Genomic DNA, 27004 nt, shown 5'->3' on the forward strand with positions numbered 1-27004 from the left:
TTGAAGTGTTGATAAAGACAAAGTGCAAGTTTAAGGGTACAATGCCTTGGAGTGTCCATTGAGAGAATTTTTCAAGAATAGTTGAATTTGATATCTATAAGTCTATATAGCTCTAAAGTAAATATTTAGATGAACATGCTGTCCTTTTATGTCAATTGTTCACTGTTTTTGGAGATTAGGTACATAAGTCTAAGAAACAGGAATTGTTCAGCTAAGCTAAACAGTAATAGTGTTTACAGCTTACCTTGAAAATTTAGTCATTGGGGCCATGTGTGTCCTTTTGAAAGCTACAATGACGACTCACTGTTTTCTGGACTCTCCATTTTCAACAACATTTAACAACAGGATGGTCAAAATTTATCGTACGACAAGACGTACAATTTTTGGATACCCCAATTTAACAGAGAGGATAAATTTGGAGACGAAATAAATAAAAAGTGAAAAATGCGAATTTCAACTCATATAATTCTGTAATTTATGTATTGATGATAAAATGTCAATATTGACGAGTTATGTCTTTAATACATCAAATTCTAAAATTCTTTTGGGTTTTTTTTATGCCTTATAACAGAGCTTGAAGAAAATAAAACTTTATATACCCTGAACTCTGGTTATATGACTTTAAGCAGATGATGTTAATGGTATGTGATGTCACATGGAAACAATGCTTCACTGGCTGCTCATGTTATTTTGTGGACAGTAGAGCTACAGCTAATGTTTAAAGGGTTGAAAGATATTGACTGGTTGGCCTATAAATAATTTGTTTGACTTTCTTTTCTAATTTTATGACACGGCTCAGTAGGTGTTGTATTCTTTAGATGATAAAACTGACACTCTTATTCATGAATGAAAATTTTGTCCAGGTTACTTATTAGCCTATTTGTAATTAAAAAATTTCTATTTTGTTTTTTGCAATTAGTTATTGAGTTATATATGGTTTACAATGATTGCCCCACCCATCTATATCTGCAGTTCTTATTTTGTCTATTTCTGATTGCGTTCAGTATATCATATATGTAGTTTTTCAGCATAAGTGAGATTTTGATTAAGTTTGTTTGATAAAGGCTAATGAATGTTTTTTTTATTCTGTTATTCTGTATTTAAGTACTCTGGAATGTTTACTATTTGAATATACCGCTTATCAGGATCCACCCAATGACTTTGCAATAAATTGTATATGATTAAGTGGTAAATCGCCTATAATAAACCTGTTTTGAATGATTAATCATGGTGTAAAATGAAGGTCTTGAAGATTACAATAATAAAATATTTTCAATGTTAAAATAGTGCTCAATACATCAATTGTAGAGAGATATAGAAATATTAAAACAAATTGAATCATGTTGTTACTCAGAATTTCATGCTATGATTTCTTTAGACAACTGACCTACTTTCAGCCTGCGTCCCTACTGAAGTTGGATAAGGAGAACTTATTCTCATGTCTACACTTCGAGAACGTTAAGGAACGTTTGTTTAAAGATGTGTACTAAGGGGCATTTATGATGTAAAGCTTTTCAGTTAAGCACAGGTTACATCGTTTGGTTTAATGTGCTTTAGCTCTGCTATCAATTTTGTGATTATGATTTTACTGTTTAAAGCTGCGAATAGATGAGGTACAGTGTCAGCACGGTATACAGTAAAATTTAATAAGGATTAATTATAAAGCAATTTGGTTAATTCTATCCCTCAATGAAACCAAAATGGACCAAACCACATTGTGAGACATATTTTAATGGAGGAAGGTTATGAAAATTTTAATCCTATAAAGTTTAAGGTTGTTTTTTAACATTTGACATTTTTAGTGAAATAATAATACACTGATGTCAGATAGACAGAAGTATGATTTAAAAAATATTTCACATATTAAAGTGTGACTACCTCTTAGAACGAACATCAAACTTGACTTCTCAAACCTGGCCACATCCGCTAAATCCATAAAACAACATCATTTTGAGAATAATTACTTAGTTTTATGGATTTATGGAATTATAGAGGAAATCTGTTTTAAAGTGATTAATATATTATATACTTATTGGCCAAGTTTGAGGATCTAAATTTTATGTTCATTCTAAGAGGTAGTATCTCTTTAAAGTAACAGGATGCACAGCTTCAAAATCATAAGAAAAATTATGATCAAATTACTTCTCATATTGTATGTAGGTAGATTTATACATTTATTTTACCATAATTAATATCAATAGGGTGGGTAATGTACCTTTTATGAACTTCATTTATTAATTTTTTCACAATAACATAAGTAGGCTTTTAAACTAATAGATTAAGATATATTACATAATTTGCAACATAAATTAAATGTGTTAATGAGCTTTAAAATTTAAAGATTTTGACTTTTAATTCATACATCTTTATATATAAAGAAATTGATCAAATATACAGATTCTACTGAATGTGTATAAAAATTAAAAATTATATTATTGACAATTTCTCAGACAACAAAATAAGTCAAGGGTTCATCATGTTAATTAATAAAAGAAATCATGGGAAGAACATTTCTATTTCAGACTATATAGAATAGGTCTACTGTGAATTGTCTGAAAAACTTCTTGTCAGTGGTGTGTAATACCTACAGTATGAACAGTATTATTTCGTAGAATAATAACCTCTAATTAGTGACTATTTTATTGTCTTCTTACATCATCATGATCAATTACATACCAATATAATGAACTTCATTAAAAGCTTGTAAAGGACCACAGCTAAAGTAAAATGGTGTTAATAATAAGATATTTTGTCAGTCTGTTTTGAACTGTGGAACTTTTATATAATAGTTCAATTTTGGCTTTCCAATACAGTTTTACCTTCTTCTAGACCCAGCTTGTAAAGACAGAAGCTAACATTCTCATTATCAGCACTATGTTTTTAAGATCATACATTATACGTGGCACATGTTCCAATGATCAGTTCTTTAGAACTTCCTGATTTACTCCCTGACAGTGGTGTTTCAGAATAGAGGCCTCCTCAGCTTTTGTTTAGGAATATCTTCCGATCCATTGCAAAAATTATAATTTCAGATTTTAAATAAAAATATCCTCCATTATGAAAAAATGAACCATGTTTTTAACTAAAAATTCTCTCAGTGAAATAAAATATGAAAGATTTTGTTCTTTTTTCTGGGATTTTCATCAACCGTAGGCTTAGACAGCATTATATATTTTATAGCTGTTTATTTAATTCTCTTAAATGATTGACAAAGACTATATAACTGAAAAATAATCCTTTTTTTTTTGTATTTGTGCAGTAGATTTGTTTCTGTCTGTTTGCACTAAAGTACTTCATTCATCCATTCATTTATATTCAACCCACCATTGAGATCGTTGTTGAATTTGCAGTTGACAATTTTATAGGAATTGGGACAAATCAAATCACTTTCAGTTGACTTTTTGGTCGAGTTGTCTTTAACATTGGTCTGAGATTTATAAACAGACGTAAGAATTGTCTGCTAGTGGTCTGAAGTATGATTAAGTCTGAGTTGCCTTTGGTCTGATATTCATTTTATGATTTCCATGGTGGATTTCAATTGAAGGTCAAAGCAGTATCACAGTTCATCTGGTTAACATTAAATGTTATTCAAATTTCAAATGAAATTAGATCAATGGAGTTAAACTTACGGGTTAATGAAGAATGGAAATTTTGCTAGGACAACCGCATATGCCTGCTCTGTTTTTATTTCCAACTGTCAAGGGATCTTTAATATGCACAGCCTGTAGCACTCAGTTTATAATCCCATCCGAATGACTAGACCATTTTTTCGATGTCAGCCCCTCTAGCCTGCATCCCAAGGTATGATCTTGACCTACGCCAAGATGGAACCATGGTCATTGAGAAAGCGTGTAAATCACTGAGTCACTGCGGCTTCAAATGTTATTCAAAAATGATACATTAGTAATAATTTAGTTAACAAGTTATAATTTTTTTGTTAGCATTTGACTTTCTTGACAGGAAATGTATGTGAAATATTTTTCTATATGTACTCTGTTTTATTACTAAACTAAAAATATTTTATTTAAGTTGACAAAGATGACATTGATGGTATGAGAGAGATAATTATTTGTACTAGACTACCTTTAAAAGGTATGGTCACAATCTATATATACTTATGATTTACTTTTCACATGATTTTAAGTTTTATTTGTTTATCTTCTATATGTCATGTATAATCCATGAAAAACAACATACATTTGGGATAGATAACACCTATCCTTTCTCCCCATACAACCCTATTATAATGTATTAAAGGTTTTTCCATTACCCTTGTTAGCCAGTTCAATGCTTTCATTAAATTCATCAGCTAATCAAAAACTAATTTATTTTATGTGATTTCTGCATGACCTCATACTGCAATCACCAAGACAAGAATAATTTCAATAGATTTTAAACTAATTTTTAAGACATAAGAACTATGATATCATGTCCAAACCATACCCCTATGTCATAATTCCTCTGGGCAGTGGTAACACAAGTGAGAAAAATTACATATTCATTGACAAATATTGTCCAATCAAAATTGGCCCTTCTGTATTGGTAGCAAATTTCAGTCAATCAAAACAAATCAATTGTTATGATGTTTTATTTGTAAATGTAAACAAAACGAAAGCAGTGTGCCATTACATAATTTGATGAATATGTACAGTACAGAATTGAGTAAGATTTTCGTTAAAAAATTGAAGCCGAGAGAGAATCAAATCTTACTTTGGAATATTAACTTGGAAAGAATGTGTTCTTATTTCTTCAAATGGGCGCCAGAAAAGCAATGTCAAAACCTGTATTCATGATATGATACTATGATATATTCCTGCTAATTTAATCCCTTCGGTCAGTTTTTACCATTCAGCAACTCTAGGTAGATTTTGTATAGCTGATATCTGATATGAATAAAACCATTCCTTGTTATGTCAGTGGCAAGACTGTTTAATGACATTTTATCTCAAATTGTAACCTGAATGTAGCCTATTATTGAAAAATTGTCTAGTCATTCTGTATTACACAAGAGCTACTTATGTCACTTAGTTAGTTACCCCTCATTCTTCAAGTTATTTAAACTTCTCCATTAGTCCAATCAGGTACTAAAAAGTGAGATGTAAACATCCATTTCATTTCAAGTTGATTCAAGTCATCTCAGTTACACTATACTTCTTCTCAAGTACCAAAGGTAATCAGCCTAGAGACTTCATATATTTTATCGTTAATATTAAAGAATTCTATTTTGTATTCCCCTTGTGTTATTTTTTCTAGTTTCTCTGTACATTGATTAAATTCATTCTTATTTCCTTTCTAAAACAATGCAAATCATGGGATTGGGAAGAGATATTGTTTTTTTTTATATCGAAAAGACATTTACATATTGATTCTTGACTTTTTTTTTTTATCTGATTATTAAACATTGCATTAAAACAGTTTTATTTAAACTTTATTTGATATAATATATAATTTAAAGAGAAAGATGCACGATTTTTGGGGGGTTGATTTGTGTCCATGTAAATAGTTATTAAAAGTATTTGAGATGTACAAAAATCGCATAATTCCCTCAAAAATACCTAAAGCTAGGAATTTCTTATTCTATTTCTATAAATGACTTTTTCATATATGGCAGTGTCTCAAGAACAGATGACACTGATTGGCTAAGCTCAAAAATTCCCCATTTTGAGACTAAGGCATGACCGGTCAAAAAAATGGTGCATCTGTCCCTTTAAGAAATTTAAACCATAAATGTCTCAAATTTTGACTGTATGTATTTGTGTCATTCTGATACTGTGTCTTTTTGAAGCTGATATTCCAATTCACAAAAAAGTAACCAATTATATTCCCAATTCACAAAAAAGTAACCAATAATATTCCCAGATTCAAAGACAGTGGTTTCAATTTTCTCCAATTTACCGGGAACAATATGGAATTGAATCTAAAAACACACAAACCGACTAACCTTGAAAGCTGGGCAGCACATTATTCAAATGAATGTATCTTAAATTTGTTGTCAAAACCAAAACAGGGAATATAATTGAAAGATTAGGAAATAACTTTTTGTTTTGTTTTGTTTTAGAGCTGTTAAAGTTGGAATGATGAATCTCTATACAGTGTTCAGTATGATACTGGTAATCAGTGTTAATATACCTGATATCCTCTCATACCCTTCTGGTAATGTTGGTCAATCCTGTACTGATATGAATCCTTTACATGGTGCTACTCCTCAAACACCACCATCACCTTATGAGATTAAATTATCAACTACTAGTTATACTGCTGGTTCAACAGTTCAAGGTATATATTATGACAATCTTCCTGCCATCATCATCTTTTGGTCTTTAGATCTAAATCATAAGTTTAAAGTAATATTTTGTTTTTGTTGTTTGTATTGTCTGTAATTAGGGTGTTATTTATCTATTATAATTTTACTAATACATGTATTAACATTAGTTAACATTACTTTATTCTATTGTAAATTTTGTTATCAGACACAATGATCATGTATTTTGAAGCATAATGTTGCGATCACCACGTTGCATGCTGTAGGTTACTCCTGAAATTCTTCAATGATAACTGTATGATTGGTTACATACCGTATCCATTGTGTCCAAACCATGCCCCAATATATTCATAGCTGAATATTTTCCAATCAAAATTGGCCCTGCTGTCTTGCTAGTATAATTTCAGTTTTGACACTTTGTTTGTAAATGTAAAATGAAAGTGGTGTGCCATTAAATGTTTTGATTAATATGGACAGGGCAGAATTGAGTAAGATATTTGGTAAAGAATTGAAGCCGAGAGAAAATCAAATCTTACTTGAAAGAATGTGTTCTTTACTCTTCAAATTGGCGGCGTCAAAGCCATGTTGTGATTTGTTTACATGACCTCATTTCTGTTCTACGGAGCTGATAACACCAATCTCACTTCCATGCCCCTAAAACGAAGTGTAGTGGGCTTAGCTTAATATGGGTTAATAAGACAATGTCAGAACCCGTATTCGGGATATGTTTGACCTGTATTATACCCCAAATTCATAACCCAAAAATGTGTAACTCTTCTTAATATGAAAATGTTGATACGAAATATATGGTATTAATGTTTTATTCAGTCAAAAAAGTGAAGTGATACTTCTGTAATGGATTTGGTTGATTTTCAGTGACCATAGTGTCTAATTGTGGTAATGAGTTTCGTGGTTTTATGATACAAGCTCGACGAGCAGATACAGCTGCAGCTGATAGAACAACGCCAATAGGGTCTTTTACTGCTGTTACAGATACAAAACCACTATGTGGAAGTGGCAGTAATAGAGGGGTAAGATTTATTATAAATAGGCACCAACCACATGGAATCAATTACAAAATCTAAACCTGGACACCAACACTTCTCTCTAAGAGCCCCAACTTTAGATTTCCCCTTTAGCCTCCTCACCCTATCACCTCCTACATCTCCTTTTAATCAGTGCTGGACGGTACCCTCACCACCCTGCGCATGTCAGTACCCCTTTACATCAAAATCGGGTACGCAACGTCAAAGTTACCATTACTCTTATTTCTCCCGGCTTCTCCTAACCCAGACAATCTGGTGAATGTCTTTAACTTTCTTACCCCAGAACAAACCAACCCCGGTACTGATCAACCTCGGTAAAATGCCACCCCAGTAACCCTGATACATACAAACCACGTCATCTCCGGTAAAACCCACTCTCCTGGTAATCTTGCACTAGGGTCCCTGAACAGTATGAATAGAAATCTGTAATGGTGAGTGTATTCAGTCTGAAGAGTTCAAACATGAACGGAACTAGTCTCTGATAATCAGGGATAACTGGTTGCATCTACATAACTGTAGATTGATGCTTTGAAAGAGCTCATTTCAAACTAGCCATATAACTTTTCAAAATTAAAATTTGACATATTGATATAACCTTGGGTTTTATTTTGTTGATCAAATTACACATTGTTTTATGTTATGATTTATTTTTTTATAGCTTGTTCATTCAAGATCAGTAGCAAGGTCTTCATTGACTTTAACATGGACAGCCCCTGCTACAATACAAGGTCATATAGTATTCAAGTAAGTAAGCCAGATACTTTATCTATAAAGATAGTATAACCTTCTGTATAGGCTATATAGAAATCAATTTATCTCTGCATCAGTGAATTGGAAATTGAAATGTATTTGTACATGGTAATAAACCTGATGCAAATGACAGGTTATTATCAGTGAAAATATTGTATGTGGTATTCAGTCATACAAAATGACAGGCCTTTTTTGTCAAAAATCGGGGCAAGAGGGCAAATTTATTATTTATAAGTGCTTTTTTAGATTTTCAACTGGAATAAATCGGAGCGAGCAAAAGCATTTATTATTTATTACTACAAATTTAATGTACATTTAATATTATGTCAATAATCAGGCATTTTAGGGCCTTTAAAACAGACTATTTATTTTGTATGGCCTAAAACATTTTTTTAAAACATTTTCCATCCTTGACCAATCAACATACAATATCTCATATCTGAATATGCTCTGTATGTTCAGGCCTTTATGGTTTGTTATATTTACTGTTACCCATGTTAGTTAAGTAAATTCTGGTTGCTCTACATTATTCTGCTATTTGTCTTCATGTCATAGAGTCTGCAGCATACTGAAAATACATTTTCATATTCTGAAATTGATGAAGATATATTGTTGAAATGTTTTTCTCCTAGAACTGTCAGATATGTAAATGCTTGTTTGTTTGTTTGTTTTAGAGTAACCACTGTCGAAAAACCAAACAGTCGATATTGGCAAGCAGTAACATCAGAAGCTGTTAAGGATAGCTCTGGTCCATTAAATTTAGCATCTGATTCTAATCAAACTCAAATAGGATGTACTACCCAAGTTGTAAGTTTTGTCTTATTGAATGATATGGTGAGGCTAATTTAGTTGTGGCCTCTCTGAAAACTTAATTTGGTTTGATTGACTTGTTGAACCACATAGTTGATATTAGAGTTTTCAAGAGTTATTTCTCTTCAGCCCCTGCCTTTGTAATCTCACTCCCACTGAACAATTTTCTAATGCAAGAAGGCAGAGAATACACCTAATGTGCTTTGAAAGTGAAAGAAGAATATATTTTTAAATTTTTATGGCCACTGGTGCACATCACCATCTAATGTTTTTACAGGAGAACAAGTTTGCAGCAGATACAAGATGTGGTGACACTGTTGGTTGTTATTCTGATTGTGATTCTACTGGACAGTGTACATACCTGGCAACATGGGTATTAGATTCAACAAACATTAATTTTACAATAAAAGCTATACCTGATTCTGATACCAATGTTTATGCTGCTATTGGATTTTCTACAGATACAAAAATGGTAAAACTTTCAGCCTATTTGCCATATTTAGACTTCACTTTTAGCTATGCATGGTACATTTTTTTTCAGAATGAAAATTTGAAATTTAATAAACACATACCAGTGAAAGTGAAATGTCAGAGTTAAGCCAGTAACAACAATCTTCTAGTAGAAGGGAGTTTCGAATGGACATCATAATTTCATTGGAAAAGTTTTGTGGATAGCTGAAACTTAGACCGAAACATCTGTCTCTATTCCAGCCTCTGATAGCTCTTTGGACAGATGTCAGCTGGTGTAGAGACAGAAATAATAAGCCCTGTTAAATGGGGACATTCCGCATCTCCGCAGATACAGGGTTTTTAAACCTATTTAGATACCTCATGTAATTTGCCTTATGATTTATTAAATATATACAGCTTTATTAAAACAGGACTTCTCTCCCAGTGTTCAACAATATAGGGGTTTTTGTCAAATCAGTTTTGGATTTACATGTCAGGAGAGGGAATAATTATTGTTTTAAAAACTTCATATGATTATTGATAATCTGATCTACATTTTGACTAACTTTGTTTGTTTAGGGAGATGATAGTGTTATTGAATGTATGAAAACAACTGACTTGAGGGTTGCAACATCATTTAATAATGGCAGGAGTAATACCAGAAATGCTGATGTAAGTTATTTTAAAACTATGTGGTTAAATTTACTTTGTAGTGTATTATGTATTTTATAATTTAATGTGAGATTTTAAAATCCTCTGAAATGTGATCAACCATCAAAATTGTAAATGTACTTAAATGGATACTACCTCTTATAATGGACATAAAATATAAAGTCTCACTGAAGAATAGAATCTCTATATCAGAAGATATTCATTATACTAAATGATTATTATTGTCCTGTTAGTGAACGTTTCAGCTAATAGACTTCTTCAGAAACACTTCAGTAGCTTATAATCACAATTTTTATATAATCTTTCTTTTAAACTTTATGTAGGTAAAGGAAAGACGAAAAAATGTGATCATAAGCTACTGAAGTGTTTCTGAAGAAGGCAATTAGCCTAAACGTTCACCAACAGGACAACAGTGTATACTTTTGATTGTTTTCCCGTTTTATGGGAATTTGTGATATAACTAAATGATTATTGAAACATGTTTCTAAATATGTTTCAAAAATTCTGAGTTTACTGAATGATTACTTAGTTTTATTGATTTTTCTTTTATATAATTTTGGCACAAGGTTAGTCCAATAAAGAACAAAGATTCAATTTGGCCAAGGTTAAAATTTTCAATATTCTTGGTCATCCTAAAAGGTGGTATATCCTTAAGACTCTCATGCAAAGTAAGATAGACCTGCTTGTTGTAAACTATACGTTCTTGCATCTTTCAGCAACTTGGTATAACATTGACTTCTGCTAGTTATGAAAATAAAATTCTGGAATGTGTGTTTACAAGAGAGATTACAGGATCAGGAGATGTGAAATTAGTTGACTTGAATACTCCACATTATATGTTCTTTGCTCAAGGAACAGCTGAAGCAACAGGAGCCAGTAAGTTTATATATTGTTAGTTAGTTATAGCACGCGTTTTGATTAGATTATTGATAAGAAAAGTTATACTATGTCTGACATTTTGTTTAAAGGGAGAGAAGCACCATTTTCAGGGGTTGATTAGGGTCTTGAATATATGTAAATAGTCTACAGATGTACTAGAAATGAACGAAAATCGCATAATTCCTTTACAAATACCTTAAACTAGAAGTTGCACTTTCTATTTCTTTAAATGACACACTCCCAAGAAAAAACAACTCTGAATATACATGAACTCGAATTTGAAGGCTCAAATTTCATTATTGAGCTGTTAATGATTAGCTTAGTCAAATAGTGAACCTATCCCTTTAAATCTGAATAAGTAAATGTCACATTATCATTTTATGTCTTTATATGTTTTTATCTGACAGTAGACAAAAAATGAAAATTCTGATGGAAACTTCTAATTTGGGGTAAATTTATGCCTAAGTTCTCTATAAACAGTGGGAAAAATATGTTTTAGTACTTTGAAAGCTGAAATGTTTGGCACAAATTTCTATTTCTGATATTTTTAGTCCAAAGTTAAACTTCTCCTGTGTAGTCTGCTGGCAAAAACAAAAATAAGTCAATATTCAGCTTATGCTTAGACACTTTTGGTTACATCAAGCCTAGTTTAACTAAATATATTAAATAAACCTGTGCTCATCAACAGTTATGAAAACCTTATTATTAAAATTATTTGGAAAATGTAATGTTTTTTCTAGAAATAAATCAACATGGATTAATACCAACAGTATCACCTCAGGCTATAGATTTTAAACTGACAGAGAATTTCTCTGCTGTACCTTATGATAAATCAAAAGTATTGGCTCATGGTAAGTTAAATCGTTATTCTCAAGACGTATGTTGTCTATTTTCATGATTTTATCTCACGTAGGATTGAATCTTTGACAGTATCATGTCATTTTGGTGTAATGGACCCAATTCTGTCAAATAAAAGGGTGTTTTATGTCTTACTTTTCCTCAAGTAGGTGGGTTACTGAAGATATCTATGCCATGAAATGTGTGATGAGGGAAATTTTTCAAGGTTTTATTGTCCAGTCTGAATGACAAGACACATTTTCCATGTCAGCCTCTCTAAAATGAATCACTCCTATTGTATAAATAGGTGGAAAACCCTGCAAGTATTATTTGAACCATTGCCACAATCAGATAAGTGTAACTGAGCCACTGCAACCTTCTGACCTTTGCAAAATAAATAAAAAGTTTTTGATTATTATTTTGTTAAAGACAATATCTGTTAGAACTGTTTTGATTTTATAGGTGCCTTAATGGTGATAGCCTGGATAACAGCAGCTAGTATAGGTTTAGTTGTTGCTAGATATTTTAAACCAATCTGGCCAAACTCCACTTTTATAGGTCAAAAAATTTGGTTTCAGGTAAGTTGCAAAAGGTTTTTCTGATGTAGAATATATCAAAATCCATTATCTCAATAATCCTCATTTGAGGGACTATTTCTTTTACCTAGAATTATATAAAGTCACTTTATTGAAGGGGGTTATTAAAGATTCATTTATTAAAATAAAAATGCTAATACGTATATGAATAGAAAGTAGAGGTGTTTTAATGACATACATGGACATTTATGGTCAAAACTCTTAATTACATACAATATAAGAAAATAATGATATGATTAAGAATACATTATAATTCATGAGAAGCACCAATTAATCAAATAGTTTCCTTAATTTGATACTAAAAAATAAGTAAATTTTAATTAAAGTGTCAACGCATGTCATAACATTCAGTTTTTGTACCAAAATATAGCAATATAAATGAATATGTTGTTTGTTTTTCCTAGATTCACAGAACATGTATGATTTTAACATTGTTATCTACCTGTATAGCGTTTATTATTATATTTGTTGAAGTTGATGGCTGGACAATGGTAGGACATGTTTATTCAATTATACTTTTTCTATAATATTAACACTATGGTTTCTCTCTTCCTTCACTTTTTAATGAGTCAAATTTTCGCATTTGCAATGCTTCTTCAGGCCAGGATAAAGACTTCAGAATTGAACAAAAATGGAGGTGTTCCCCCCAATATGTAAAGAAATAATAACAGCTAAAACGATTATTTATTATTGGGCAGACTCTTAGAATCCAGGTCATATACTTTTGAAACTGACCTAATCAATTCTACATCAATTCCACCCACCCAGACAGATTTTTGTTGTTGAAAACCAAAAAACATTGTTACGTTTTCAAGTATTCTGTAGCCGCACACAATGGACAACGTTCAAAAGAAATGTGTATGCCGCTTTGTCACTTGACTTTAATCTCACATGACCACAAGGTTCAAATACAATGTTATTTCATGTGATAAGATATTATATTTTGATTGGTCGAAGACGGAAAATTCTAAAATGCATTTACTTAACGCACACAACAGACACGAAACATTTGTTCAGATAGAAACTAGTTTCAAGTAAACGAAAATTTTTTTAGATAATACAAACGACTTTTGTTGCGAAACATTGTATCATGACTAAAGTCTGTTGTGAGAGTCAGGTTTTAAGGATCATTGATATTTTCACATTTTTGGGCAAATGAAGATCAGAAATGTAATGCAGTGAGCTATGAGGGAAAGTTTGTCAAGAGAGCTTGAATGAAATGATGAATTTGGTTATTTTTTTCAGTCTAATATATCAGTTGAACAGGCTCATCCATATTTGGGAGTTATTGTAACTTTTCTAACTATTGTGAATGTAAGTATCAAAGGAATATTAAAACTTCAGTTCTTATTAAGAAAGAAACAACTGTATTTTACAATGATAACAATATATGTTCTAATAGGATCTTATCTACAAGTTTGTCCTTGGCTGAATCTCTTGGCATTGATCATCTGTACCCATATACAGCTGGGTCATCTGGAATTATGAGTGAAGATTAATTATTCAAGGTCATTGTACTTTCACATGCTGACTGAGATTAGAACCCATAACCACCATTTGTAATGTAACCAGGCAAATGACATCCGAACGAATGCTCTAAGTGACTGTTCTACAGAACCACATAAAAATATAAAATGTATTGCTTCGTACACCCTGTTATTGATGTATTATATGAAATGGGCATAATTGTCCGTCTGTCAAGGATGAGACAAGACAAGTTGTTGATAGAGCTTACTTTACATGCAGTCACTAAGTTGGCCTTTGTCTTTGATTTCAGCCAATAATGGCACTGTTTAGACCTCATCCTAATACTGATAATAGATATATATTTAACTGGGCACATTGGGGTGTGGGTACGGTAGCTTATATTTTAGGAGGTAAGTCAAAATATCTTAATATTGAGTGAAGTAGTTTAGTGAGAGGAGGAGAGAGAGTTGTTTATATATTAGATTACCATCTGATTGGTTTCCATTTTCACCATCTATAGCATAAAGAACATTTATTTGCTGTCGAATAAAATGTAGCAGAGAAAATGAATATTCATTAAGTTCAATTCTATTCAAGTTCTCAGGTTGCTATTTTTAATATCAATGCACACATTGCTGATGATGTCATAATGATCTGTTTAAGAGATGGTTACAGAATGTCTGAAAGCTGAAATTGAGCGGACCTTGCAACAGTGACAATCTTGGAAGTCTATATGATCATATGCCTGGGAATTTTACATCGTATTTTTCTGTACCTGTCAATTAGCAATGTTGTACGATTTGGGAAATTTTAACAGTACAGAAAGCATTAACTATGTATGGGAGCTCAGTCTATTGATGTGTTCCAGATGTGATTTTGCATGTCAGCCCTTCCTTAATGCATCACTGAATTTGGTTGCAAGCATTTATCACAACATATAATAAATGTTTTCATAGACTGAATAGCATCACATGTAACATTGTCCAGAATTTGCCACCTTGGTCTATCTTTTATATTCAGTAATAACAGTAGCTATTGGTACCAGAATGGGTAAAGCTAATTTATCTGAAAATGCTGTATGGATTGTAGTAGGTTTTACAGTATGGCAGTTACTAGTTGTATTATGTTTAGAATTGGTACAACTCATTGGCAACAAACAAAGTAAGTTACTACCTACTCAAAACAAAATTTATATTAGCAGTGTAGACGGATAATGAATGTTATGTATTGTAAAATTAGGTTTAAGATTTTACTGAAATGCTTCAAAATATTTTGCCTTTATGCATCATCAATAATTATGATAGTCATGTTATAGTTATGTTTTGTTATTATGCTTTTGCCCATTGGATGAATAAGAGCCTAAATAATTTATCCATATAAAATAGAGACTTCATTAATCGCTATGTCGCAGTTTAAATAGAAAAATTTGGCTTTGGCTTTTTAAGTGATTTGTTTTTGCATACGGCTTTTGAAAATGTAAATGAATATTGCTGCTGTCGAGCAATCTGTCAACATTTTATATCAGCATGATAGAAATTAGAATTAGGTATGAAAAGGAGTTTACAATTAACTGTGTCGCAATGAACTGCTATGAGTTATTGTTCTTGACTTTACAAACAATAATCTGAATTGGATGATCTGATACTTGTTATATTATGTGTGCATTTTTTAAATTTCCATCAAAGTTAAAGTTAACAATTTTTGTAAAGGTTTTAAAAAAAAAAATGATTGTCAGTTCTCATCTGATTTTATAAAATTTGATATTGAAACATAGAATAGCTACCGGTAGATCTCAAAAAAGAGTAAAATACATCTGGTGAACTGTTTCATGCTGTGTAAAAATTGTGTCAAAATCACTGTATTCTTGTGTAAATTGGTGACATATAATCTATTTCGTATTATCAATATGCAATAATGAAAATATTTCAGTTTTTGAAATTCTGCTATGTCAACTATTATATTTCTTTGAAGCTTGAATTTATGAACTTTTTTTATTTAATTACTCTTATTCTCTAGTGGAAAAAGTATTTAACAGAGGTGAGCATGTTTGTACTCTGTAGATTCTGTGTGCAACTTTTGATAAATCTTCAAGATTTATTTTAATTAGCATGTGTATCTTTTCTAGTTTTTTTTTTCTTTTTTCTTTTTTCATCATCTACTTTCTTTTATATTTTTCATGTTTTTTAAACAAATATCTTTTTCTGATCAAACTGAGTATTGATGATTTATTGATTATTTATGACATGCTTAGAATCTATAAATATTAGAAATCTTCCCAATAGCAGTATAGATAATGACACGATAGTATTTTGTTGACAGAATTACTGCATATAGAAATTTACACAATAGTATTTTGTTGACAGAATTACATAGTTGTACAGAAAATGACACAATAGAATTCTGTTGACAGAATAACTTAGTATAGAAATTTACACAAAAGTTGTTGTTGACAGAATTACATAATATAAGAGATAAAGGTTGGCTGTGCGACCAGTTATCCCTAATTATCAGTGACTAGTTCCGTTCATGTTTGAACTCTTCAGACTGATTAGATTTACTTTGCAGGGTTCTATTTATAGTGTTCATGGACTGCGGTGGAAGGTTACCGGGGTTTGGGTTTTACCAGGGTTGCCGGGGTTTGTAAGTATCGGGGTTACCGGGGTGGATTTTTACCGGGGTTGATCTGTACTGGGATTGGTTTGTTCCAAGGTAGGAGGGTTTAAGACTTCACCAGGCTGTCTGGGTTAAGAGAAGCTGGGAGAAATAAGAGTAAAGGTAACTTGGATGTGGGATGCCCGATTTTGACGTAAAAGTGTAGTGACGTGCAGGGCGGTGAGGGTACCGTCCAATACCGAACAGTAAATGGAAATGTACGAGCTTACATCGTTTGGGAAGTGAGAGGGTGGGGAGGCTACAGTATTTTGTTGACAGTAACTGTATAGTGATTGACAATAGAATTTTGTTGACAATAATTGTATTGAGACTGGCACATTAGTATTTTGTTGACAGACGTTTTTCAGAGATTGACAATAGTATGTTGTTGACAGTAGCTGTATAAAGATTGACACAATAGTATATACTTTATTGACTCAATAGTATTTTGTTGACTGTGGCAGTATAAAGATTTACACAATAGTGTTTTGTTGAATAAATGGAATTTTGTTGTTTATGGCAGTATAAAGATTGACACAATAGTTTTTGTTGACTGGCAGAATAGAGATTGACAAAATTTTTTTGTTGACTGTGGCAGAATAAAGATTGACACAATAGTTTCTGTTGACTGTGGCAGAATAGAGATTGACACAATAGTTTCTGTTGACTGTGGCAGAATACAGATTGACACAATAGTTTTTGTTGACTGTGGCAGAATACAGATTGACACAATAGTTTTTGTTGACTGGCAGAATACAGATTGACACAATAGTTTTTGTTGACTGGGGCAGAATAAAGATTACTGTTGACAGTAACTGTATTAAGATTGACAAAGCGAATTTTATAAATAGATGGAGGCAATCAAATTTGTCTTAGTTTGCACTATTTTTGAAATGGTATTTAATTCTGTTAATTATTAAAAGCATTAAAATTTGATTATTGATGGCAAAGATCAACAACAAAAACTATTTGAAATCGTGTCCTATAAATTGCAAAATGTTCTTGTTGATATATTTATTTTTCAATTGTAATTAATTTAAAGAATACTCTTTCTGCTGTATTTCAGAAACTGATAGTTATGAATTACAAGGTGGACAATCTGAAAAAATTCCTGATACACAATCCAAACCTGCTGTAAGTCGTTATTGATCATATTTTTTATTTGCAATAGTAATATACTGTACTGAAAAGTAATAATACAATCACCAACTCCAAATAAACACTATAGATTACAGAAACAGATAGACTATTAGGTTCTACTTAAAAAGTAGTAATGATAGGATAATATATTTTATTTTGAACATTTCGTATGGTACTCAATAACTGGACATTGTTTTTTATTTTATTTTTCAGAATGGTACATTAAAACAAGCTATATTGATCATTCACATTGTGGTAGTATTGGCTTTCACCATCGGTTTGCTAGTGTACATTGGATTAGCTTAGGTATACTTTTAATGTTATACTTAAGAATCAACTAAACGGTTGCTGCACTATTGCATGTACTATGAATTAAAATATTTACTTAAAAGACGTGAATAAATTCAGCTAGCGACTGCTCTGATGAATAGTAGGTTGACCATTGACATGTACTCTAAAGCTACTAATATTGGGTTATTTTTGTCTGGGCAAAGCAAAGAGTTTTTTGAACCTCTTCCATTTATTTTTATGAGAAGTGGAATAACAGCCTTAAAATAATACTGTTAGTCTTAAAATGTCTTTGTGTTGTTAAAAATATAATTTTTTGTAAGTTTAAATTAAGGAGAAACACATTTCAACCAAGAAAATCTCAAATTTTAGCTGAAAATTGTCCTCTGTAAAAAAAAATTTTGAAGAAATAATGTGTGCTTATGTTCATATTTTTATCAACACAAAGACATTTTGAGACTAACAGTACTATTTTAAGGCTACTATTCCAATTCTCATGAAAATAAATGGAAGTAATTCAAGAAACGTTTTGCTTTTCATGAAGTATTTATTACACTATAAGAAACAGCTGATCTGATTGTTAGATTTTGTCAGATTTTGATGATACAAAACAACCATTGTTTTAAGCTCTGTAAATTGATCTCATAATTTATTTATCTCAATTGTGGAGCAAAATGTCAAAATCTCCTGTATTAGATATCTCAGATTTAATACTGTATTAGTTGACAGTTTTTATATAACTATACATGAATATAGACTTCTGTTGGAATGAAATGAATAATAGTTTTTAATGTGATATTTCCTTTCGTTTTTATTTTAATTTTAAATTTTGAGCTTTTGTCATTTGTAATACAGTAGATACTGGAGAGTTAACCTTTGAATTAAAAGTATCTTTTAGAATGAACATATAATTGACTAGTATCCTTAAAAATCCCTGTCAATGAAATCCTGGCTATGCCACATTACACTTATTGGCCAAGTTTGAAAGTCTAAATTGAATGTTGGTTCTAAGAGGTAGTATTTCTTTGAGAAAAACTGATGTGAGCTAAGATAAATTCTAGGTGCTATGAAAACATCACTATATAGCGGTGTTAATATCTTATAATCAAACTACCATTGTAGCCAATAATTGAAAACAATATTAAGTATAAAATGTATAATAATGTATATATATATGGTAGGGAGTTGGTCCTATTTTTTCCCCTTTGTTATTTTGAATGTGTTTGCCTGTACAATCCTGTAACAAATAATCCTATATTTTATGTATGAAATTTATTAGCAGGATTCATCATTTCATTGAGCCAATGGGGCCACTAAATTCAGTGATATAAATAAAATGAAATAAAATGGACAAGGTTCCCAATTGAAAGATCTGGTCCATTTTTAATGGCTTATAAGACTTTTTTGTCCATTAGTGAAAATATTGTAAAAAAATTAGAAGACACTAAACCATGTATCAGAATAAGCATAACAATGTTGTTGGCAATCTTCTAAAAGCTAGTCAATTTACTCAATTGCTTGCAGAAATCGGTTCTAGAGGAAAAATTGCAAAGTATACCAACATCTTTGACATCAATGTTAAGTGTTAGTTAAAGTGTTAGGATATAACAAAAACACAAGACAATATTATGGAATATAACACACTTCCTTATTAAAGAAGTGTGTTATATTCCATAATATTGTCTTGTGTTTTTGTTATATGTGCTCCTCGCTTCTATATGTCGTTCAAATCTTATAAAGTGTTATGGTTACATCATTTATAATACAATGTTACTATCTGCTTTAAAGGGATTGTACAGAGGTTTTCTAAATTTGTTAGGGAGAACACTATTGGCATCAATTTGCACCATTCTAATTTTCAATCAAATGTTTGTGGTTCCTGTAATTCCAATAAATTGAAGTTGTTGATGATGTCACTAATCACAAAGGGTCTTATGTAATACAAGCATTTTGTGTGTATAATGACTTGATGAAAAACTTTTTACAATCCCTTTGATTTCATGGTATAGATATATTAAAGAAGCCTTTGCTCATTTTTCTTGTTCAAATCATGCTTACTAATTGATTAATCAGTGTTTTTAATGAATTATAAAAATATTCATTTGTTAGAATACTGTATGTGTAATGTGTAATCTTGATCCCATTTCTTCTTTGTTCCCTTTATTTTCTGAATCTGAAGCCTTTTTTAAATTGTAAACTGTGCATTCTTCAAGCCGTCGTATTGTTGTTGTGAGAAAAGAAAGGAATGCGAGGAGTGCACATGCTGGCATATTTAACTAATTTTTAACCAATCACGGATGTCCCTGACTGTATACATGGGTTATTCGAAAAAAAGTCATGGTCATGCTATGGAAATCCTCGTCATAATTAGCTAATTACAGGCTTTTGAGACAAACTGGTATTTTTCCTATTCATTAGAATACCTCTACTTTCTATTGATATATATATATATATAAATGAAAATAAGGAAAACCATCTCTTAAGAGTTTGATATCTGATTTTTTGTTAGAGTTGATCTATTGATTTTGTTGAAATCCTTTTTTATATAGTTTACATATTTATACATTATAGTAATAGTTTATTTTTTTCTATTAAGGTATAAAATACATTATTATGTTAATATTCATTATCAACAGATACTATATATTAATACCTAGTTGAAGGTTAAAATGCAAATTTTTGAATTAATCAATATCTATATTTGTATGATTTTTATTTTGATGAAACTTGGTTTAGTAATATTATTCAGTATCGCCTCAAAAGGTTCAAAAGAAGTGTATGACTGAAGGTTGAATATTTCATACTGGTAATTGTCACTGTACTGCCAAATATTTTTATTCAAAATCAAAGCTGCCAGTGGGCGTATATTACCTTGCCTGGCGAACTGTATTTAAACATTGACTCTCAATTGACAAGGTTGCACGCTTTATGAACTGATTAAGGTTCAGCGACCAAGGTTATTTTGCTATATATTAGAATACTATCTCTATGCAATTGGATATTTATAAGCCATTATGTTATTCTTATATGTGGGCGTATATTGTCATCGTCTATTGGCTTGTGAACGCAATAAAGACTACTGTTTTTAACTGATTTTAATGAAATTTAATGTGATCACTTACATTGATGAGATCTTGGACAAGTTCAAATCTGATGATCATTGGATGAACGGTTTTGGAGTTAATGTCTATGACTTAGCAAAAATGTGTCAAAATTTGTTTGTGAACATAATAGAGACAACAGTTTTCATTTGAATTAAATGAAATTTGGTATGATCATTAATAATGATGAGATCTTAGTCAAGTTTGAATTTGACGGAATTTGAGTTATTGCCTTTGACTTAGTAAAATGCATCAAAATTTGTTGGCTTGTAGATGCGATAGAGATGACAGTTTGTCAGAATTTTATTGAATTTTGTGTGTTTGATTAAATGAACAATATCTTTCACAAATTAGATTTTTGGTATGATTTGAAAATATATCAGGAAAGTGGGCGTATCTTGCTAGGCAACCACTTGTTATCATTCTGATATTTATATGTTTTATTTATGTCTTAAAATTATAAAAAATTTTCTGATGGAGTGTTGGTCATTAGGGTCTTGATCTACTAAGAATGAATGCCTTATTAATGCAGTTCTACCTCGAAATTTAAATGCGACTTCCAATCTTTTTTCTGTGGGGAATATCATGACATGGATAAAATACCAACAAGTCTGTAATGCATATAGCAAATTACTCTTATTTTTTGTATTCAATATAGTTATGCATTCAATATTCAGGTCTTAAGAATGCTACAAAATACATTTACTATGAAAACAATTTGACAATATTGTGAATATTTGGAGGGGTAAAGCAAGTTTATATTTTGTAACATATTATATTTTTAGATTTAGATGTTTTATTATTACTATAGCCATATCATTATTAATACAGAGCACTCACTTTTAGATATTTATTTTACAAAAGCTATATTGTTGAAGGTCTTAACTCTAATTTTTTTTATATGTTTTGTTGATTAAAAAGATCTGATTGTATGGTTTACTTAAATAAATCTATAAATATGTTTAGCATGTTGTTGATTCACACATATTTTAGCTCTCAAAGGCTAGGCATTTACATTCAACATCTAGGTTTGAGATAACAGTCACATAATCTGAACATTAATATTCTATATATATATATAGTATTTAATAGACCTTATTCATGTCTTGTTTTGAAACCATCGAATATTAGGCTCATAACGCAAATGACGTCATCTATTGATAAGATAGTGACATCATATGAAAGAATAGTCTATAATATGACATCACTAAACTATGGAAAAGGAGGGGATAAAGACATGATGTTGGCGATTTCACTGCACTCAAGCGATGCAACCTTTTTTATTTTTGCGTTATGAGCCTCTTTCAATATTCAATATGGCTGATGTTTGAATAAGATCTATTCCATGCCAATCAGATTCATTGAAACAATATTGCTCAAATTCTCAAAAACAGATGGCATCTGTGACATTGTTTCCATGTGTATTGAATGTAATTATTACCTTTGAGGATTAAAAATAAGAATATATGTTATTTTTATATCTTTTATTGTGATGAATTTCCTTTATGTTAATATATATTATCTTTTGTAACTACATGTATTTTAACTTCATTAAATATTTTGTAAAAATTACTTCTGTGATTGAATTGTTCCAGTACAATCAAAGTTATGATAAATAAAAGTCTTTGTTAATATATTCATAATTATATTGGAGTTGAAAAAGGTGATCAATTTGAAAGAAAGATTAATCAGGGATCAAAGTTCATTGAAGGCATGTTGTGCCTAGCTGCTATATATAAAACAACAGTCACGAACATGTTGATTTGTTATACTGCAATAATTCAATACAATACATATATTAAACAGAGCTACAGAGTCCTCTATGAAATCTGCAATCAAAGTATTCTTACATTCTTACAATCCGACATCTTTTTTGGTCTCGATTAATTTCTTTCTAATGTCAGTTTTAAAAAACTACTACATTTTGTGTATTACAAACTATAATGTGGATCATATGGATCAAGTTTTATTGCCAATAATGACAATGTCTTTGAAACACTCCAAACCAACATTCCCAATCCAACGCCAGGATTTTATGATGCGAACAAAAGGTGCATTGAGTGTCTTATGATTTTGGGAATAGCCTAGACTTTTTGTTTGTGTCACAAAATCCTAGCTTCGGAGAGGACAGAAGTTTGATTGGCTGGCAATATAATTAAACAAATGAATGTTCAAGAATGCCCTGACTGAAGTGGCCAAATTAAAAAAAAAAGCTGATAAAAAATGGATTGAAAGTGAATTAACCCTTTCATAAAAAAAAATCATTATCAATTCAGACGGATTAGAATAAAATTTAATAAATAAAATAACAAAGGACAATGATTTTAAAATTATTTCGATTTTGAGCTTATTTTCGATGCTGACTTGGGTTTAGTTTCTGGAGACTTTCTACCTTTTTGATTCACTGGTGTTTTGGGTTTATATCTTGGTGGTGGACCTGAAACATATAGTTGACTCTAGCTCTAATAAATCGATACTTGACGATACCTCTCATTCAATAAAAAAAAAAGGAGAGTTTTAAAAATTAGTAAAAAGAATCACCAATTTTTTTCACAGACTTGATTGAAATTGTTGAAAACTATATAAGACAGTGGATGTTACATATCAACTAAATTTCCAAATATCACAGTTATAAAGTTATAAAGTTATAAATTAATATGAATTGAAACTTTGAAAATAGAATGTTAATTTTGATCCCATTACCTCATATCGAGATACGCATCGTAAACCTTGTGTCATGATAGGGCTGGGTTATATACTGGTATCAAGATAAATACTACATAATATATAGGAATTTGTATTGTTCATAATATTGCCATATTGTGATATAAGCTTATGATAGTTATCATGATATATCATCAAATTTTTGTCCAGATAAGATCATCTACACAATTTTAACAAGTAACTTATTATATGAAACACATATTTTTTTATGATATTCAAGAATGGGGTGTTTTTAAGAGATAATTTTTGCTTTTTTCTTCCATTTAAGTTTTTAGATAGAATAAAAAAGAGCATTTTGTATCAAAAACCAGTAAAAGCCATACTTAGAAATATATATACCCATATCGTGATAAATCAATTGTGATATCAATTTGAACCAATGTCTCCCACCACTGTATCACGATATGTATCATATCATGGCATGATTGACCATACTCTTATTCCAACATGATGCCTCCTAATAGGCTAATGTCAGCACTTGACTTAACATTCATAGAACCATTTTTTGTGTTAATAATAGATTTGAATTAAATGCTTACCTAATGCTTGAGGTCGTGGTAGACTAGTTTTTTCTAACTTATATTCTAAACTTTCCTGTGTTTTCATGATAGATAATTTGAGATCCTCTGCTAAACATGAAGTATGAGTTTGTATCACATTTTTTATCATTTCACTCAAACTCTGAAAAAAAAAGGCATTTAATTTAACCTAACCCAGTGATTTTGTATAAGAAGAAATTTTTAATAAAATTACTTTCTTCAAAAGTTTGTAGTGATTTGATATATGCTTGTTTGGTATCAAATAACCTAACCCCTGGCTAGATAGCTAACATTGCCCTTACACATGGAGATATTGGAAAGTTGTTGTGTATACCTACACCTGTTGGCATCTTAACTTTGTTACCTCACTGGGATAAGTTGTAGAGAAATAACACTGTTGAACTTATTGATAAGCTAATTTAGAAATCATTTTCAAAAAATGGATCCTACAGATGTGCATGTGACAGCTATTTTATTCAATGAAACAAGAAAAATCTACCTCTTTGGTTAAAGATTCTTCATTCAACTTGATTTTTTCCAACAATTCATTGGTCTTCTCTTCTGTTCTTTCATGAATTTGTTCTTTTTCTAATAAAATTTCCTTTTCCTTTTCTAATTCATGTTTTTCTAACTCTGCTATTCTCTGTTCATATTCAAATATATCTTTCTCTTTAGATTCTTTCAGTGATAATGGAGAGACGGGTGGGTTGATTTCAACATCTACATGTGGTATCATTTTTTCTCTTTCATTTAGGAATACATATTGATATAATTTATAATGAGGCATGAAAGTTGTGAACACAAAATCAGTATATTTTTTAAAGAATTCCTCTCCCAGTATATGAACCACCTCTGCTGATTTCTGCCTGTACCATGATATTGTTTCTGCTAGAGATTTACCTTTAAAAATATTACATCAGAAATTAAATCTAAACATACAATTTGAAATAACTTGAAATGTTTCCAATAGCTTAAAGGGGCGCAATGCAACATTTTCATTATCATTATGTTTTTAAAATAAAAGCTTTATTTACATATATTATTATGTATCTACTTGATCAAACTCATTTAGTTTTTAAAGGGTTAATTAAAAAGGAGTGTACTAATTGTTTATTTAGCAGCTTAAACTAGTTTTGGGCTGAGTAACGATTATCAATAGCAGGCTATCGATCAATAATCGTTTATGAAATTTGATAATCGATAATCGAAATTATAAATTTGTAACGACAATAATTGGTTATTTCCATCATTTTATTTTACCCAGTAGTGCAGCTAGAGACCCATTTCTCTGACTAGATCTGAAATGTTCCAATAGCTTATAGTGGATAAGGAACCATTCTTATGCTCACAGGAGCAGAAATTATTATTTTTCTTTTTTTTTTAAATAAGCTTATTTAGTCGTTAGCTCTTCCTTTGGCTTCATGAGTGCAATACTGCAGAACATAATGCTCTATATTTAAATTTTTGGATAGGTTCCACAAGGTTGCCTCAAAATTTGTGGAAAATGGAACCATCACAGGTGTTAAACAACCACAATTCAAACACACAAAAACAATAACTTACAAAATAGGTTAAAAATAATCTTTTTTTTTAATATTGCTAAGATATATCCTTGGTTGATAATTAACAATAAGAAGTAAAAAACATATCACCTTTTGATGTTTTTAACAATTCATCTGCAAACTGAACAGTATAAGAAATATATTTCCATGGAAACCCCTTCTCAACACAATAACTTATATGATCATAGATATATTCAATATAGATATCTGTTGTCATATCCAACTCTCTATCATAAGGTAAGACACCTAATAATCTTCCTAATATCAAACACCCTTTAGATTTCTGAAAAATTAAAAATCAAACAATTGTACAAAGAATCCCACAATCCCAAACAATGGTGATTTTTGTTATTGAGTGGCAAAAACTTTGCTTTGTGATGTAGATTTGATATTGAACTAACCCTAATCTACAGGGCTAAGAATTCAGTAAAATTTTGACTTTTCTCATTAATTCAAAAATAGGGTCAGTATTGCAGTAAGTAGGGGACAACCACAATAGAACTACACCAGGCCTAAAAATTCGTCTAATTCCAGGATAAACCTAATAGATTCTCAAAAAAGCAGTACGGACGGAAAACATGACTACAGACAGAGGGAAAGTTTCAGTGTAAAAAGTAGGTCATTATTACATGAATTTCCTAAGAGGGAAATGTTTCGATTGAAAATCACTGATCTTTATATTTCTATAGACTTGAAGACAAATGGCATAGTGTATGGGCCTATAAGAAATGAGAGAAAAAGAGTGTGGAGTAAAACCTATAGGCCTACCACGGTAATGAATGACGTCTAAATGTACAAATAATGAAATATAGATCTAAGATATGTTTGAAACCTTGTTTTCTATTTTCAATTTACCTCATTTTGTGCAATATTTTTTACCTCAACTTCACTCAGCTGTTTCATGTCTTCCATGTTGGTTGCTAAAGACGCCTAATAAGACTTGGATATCAAGTCTTCAAATAGCATTAACATTGAACAAATGGACTGGAAAAAAAATCTAAATGTTTACAAAATAAAAAAAATGTTATTTCAAGGGAAGTAATTATTGACTAAGACCAATACAAAATTTCCAATGTTTCAAACATTATTTTAGAACCGTATAAATGTTTGATTGAAATTAATTAGGCTACAGTTTTGAAATTCCCAAGACATTCCCAATCAAGACTATGTTACTTACTGCTTAGAAATAATATTTGACTTGGTGTGGAAGATAGGTAGGCCTAGAATAT

The 27004-nt window shown here is 30.7% G+C and overlaps 2 protein-coding genes across 2 annotated transcripts; one reads left to right on the forward strand and one right to left on the reverse strand.

Annotated features, from left to right (window-relative positions):
* Window positions 1-6077: 6077 nt before the first annotated feature.
* LOTGIDRAFT_162635 (hypothetical protein) lies at window positions 6078-17867 on the forward strand (the record flags this gene model as incomplete). Its single annotated transcript, XM_009058648.1, has 15 exons — window positions 6078-6276; window positions 7139-7293; window positions 7967-8052; window positions 8733-8865; window positions 9146-9340; window positions 9898-9990; window positions 10707-10866; window positions 11610-11720; window positions 12169-12284; window positions 12707-12793; window positions 13548-13616; window positions 14080-14179; window positions 14790-14930; window positions 17488-17555; window positions 17775-17867. The coding sequence occupies 15 exons, from the start codon at window positions 6078-6080 to the stop codon at window positions 17865-17867; spliced, it is 1806 nt and encodes a 601-aa protein (XP_009056896.1).
* Window positions 17868-22427: 4560 nt separating this feature from the next.
* On the reverse strand, window positions 22428-26692 carry LOTGIDRAFT_233106 (hypothetical protein). Its single transcript, XM_009058649.1, has 5 exons — window positions 26631-26692; window positions 25866-26058; window positions 24713-25113; window positions 24214-24355; window positions 22428-23387 (listed from the first exon to the last, which is right to left on the reverse strand). Exons 1-5 carry the CDS (start codon window positions 26685-26687, stop codon window positions 23281-23283), a joined length of 900 nt encoding a protein of 299 aa, XP_009056897.1. The 5' UTR covers window positions 26688-26692; the 3' UTR covers window positions 22428-23280.
* Between the last annotated feature and the right edge of the window lie 312 nt (window positions 26693-27004).

The sequence above is a fragment of the Lottia gigantea genome (genome assembly GCF_000327385.1).
Source record: "Lottia gigantea unplaced genomic scaffold LOTGIsca_35, whole genome shotgun sequence".
NCBI lineage: Eukaryota > Metazoa > Mollusca > Gastropoda > Lottiidae > Lottia > Lottia gigantea.

Coding starts and splice junctions, on each gene's coding strand:
- LOTGIDRAFT_233106 (XM_009058649.1), bottom strand. CDS start 26,687: ATGGAAGACATGAAACAGCTGAGTGAAGTTGAGGTAAAAAATATTGCA. Junction 26,059..26,630: donor AAAATATTGCACAAAATGAG/GTAAATTGAAAA, acceptor TTAATTTTTCAG/AAATCTAAAGGGTGTTTGAT. Junction 23,388..24,213: donor ACCACGACCTCAAGCATTAG/GTAAGCATTTAA, acceptor TATATGTTTCAG/GTCCACCACCAAGATATAAA.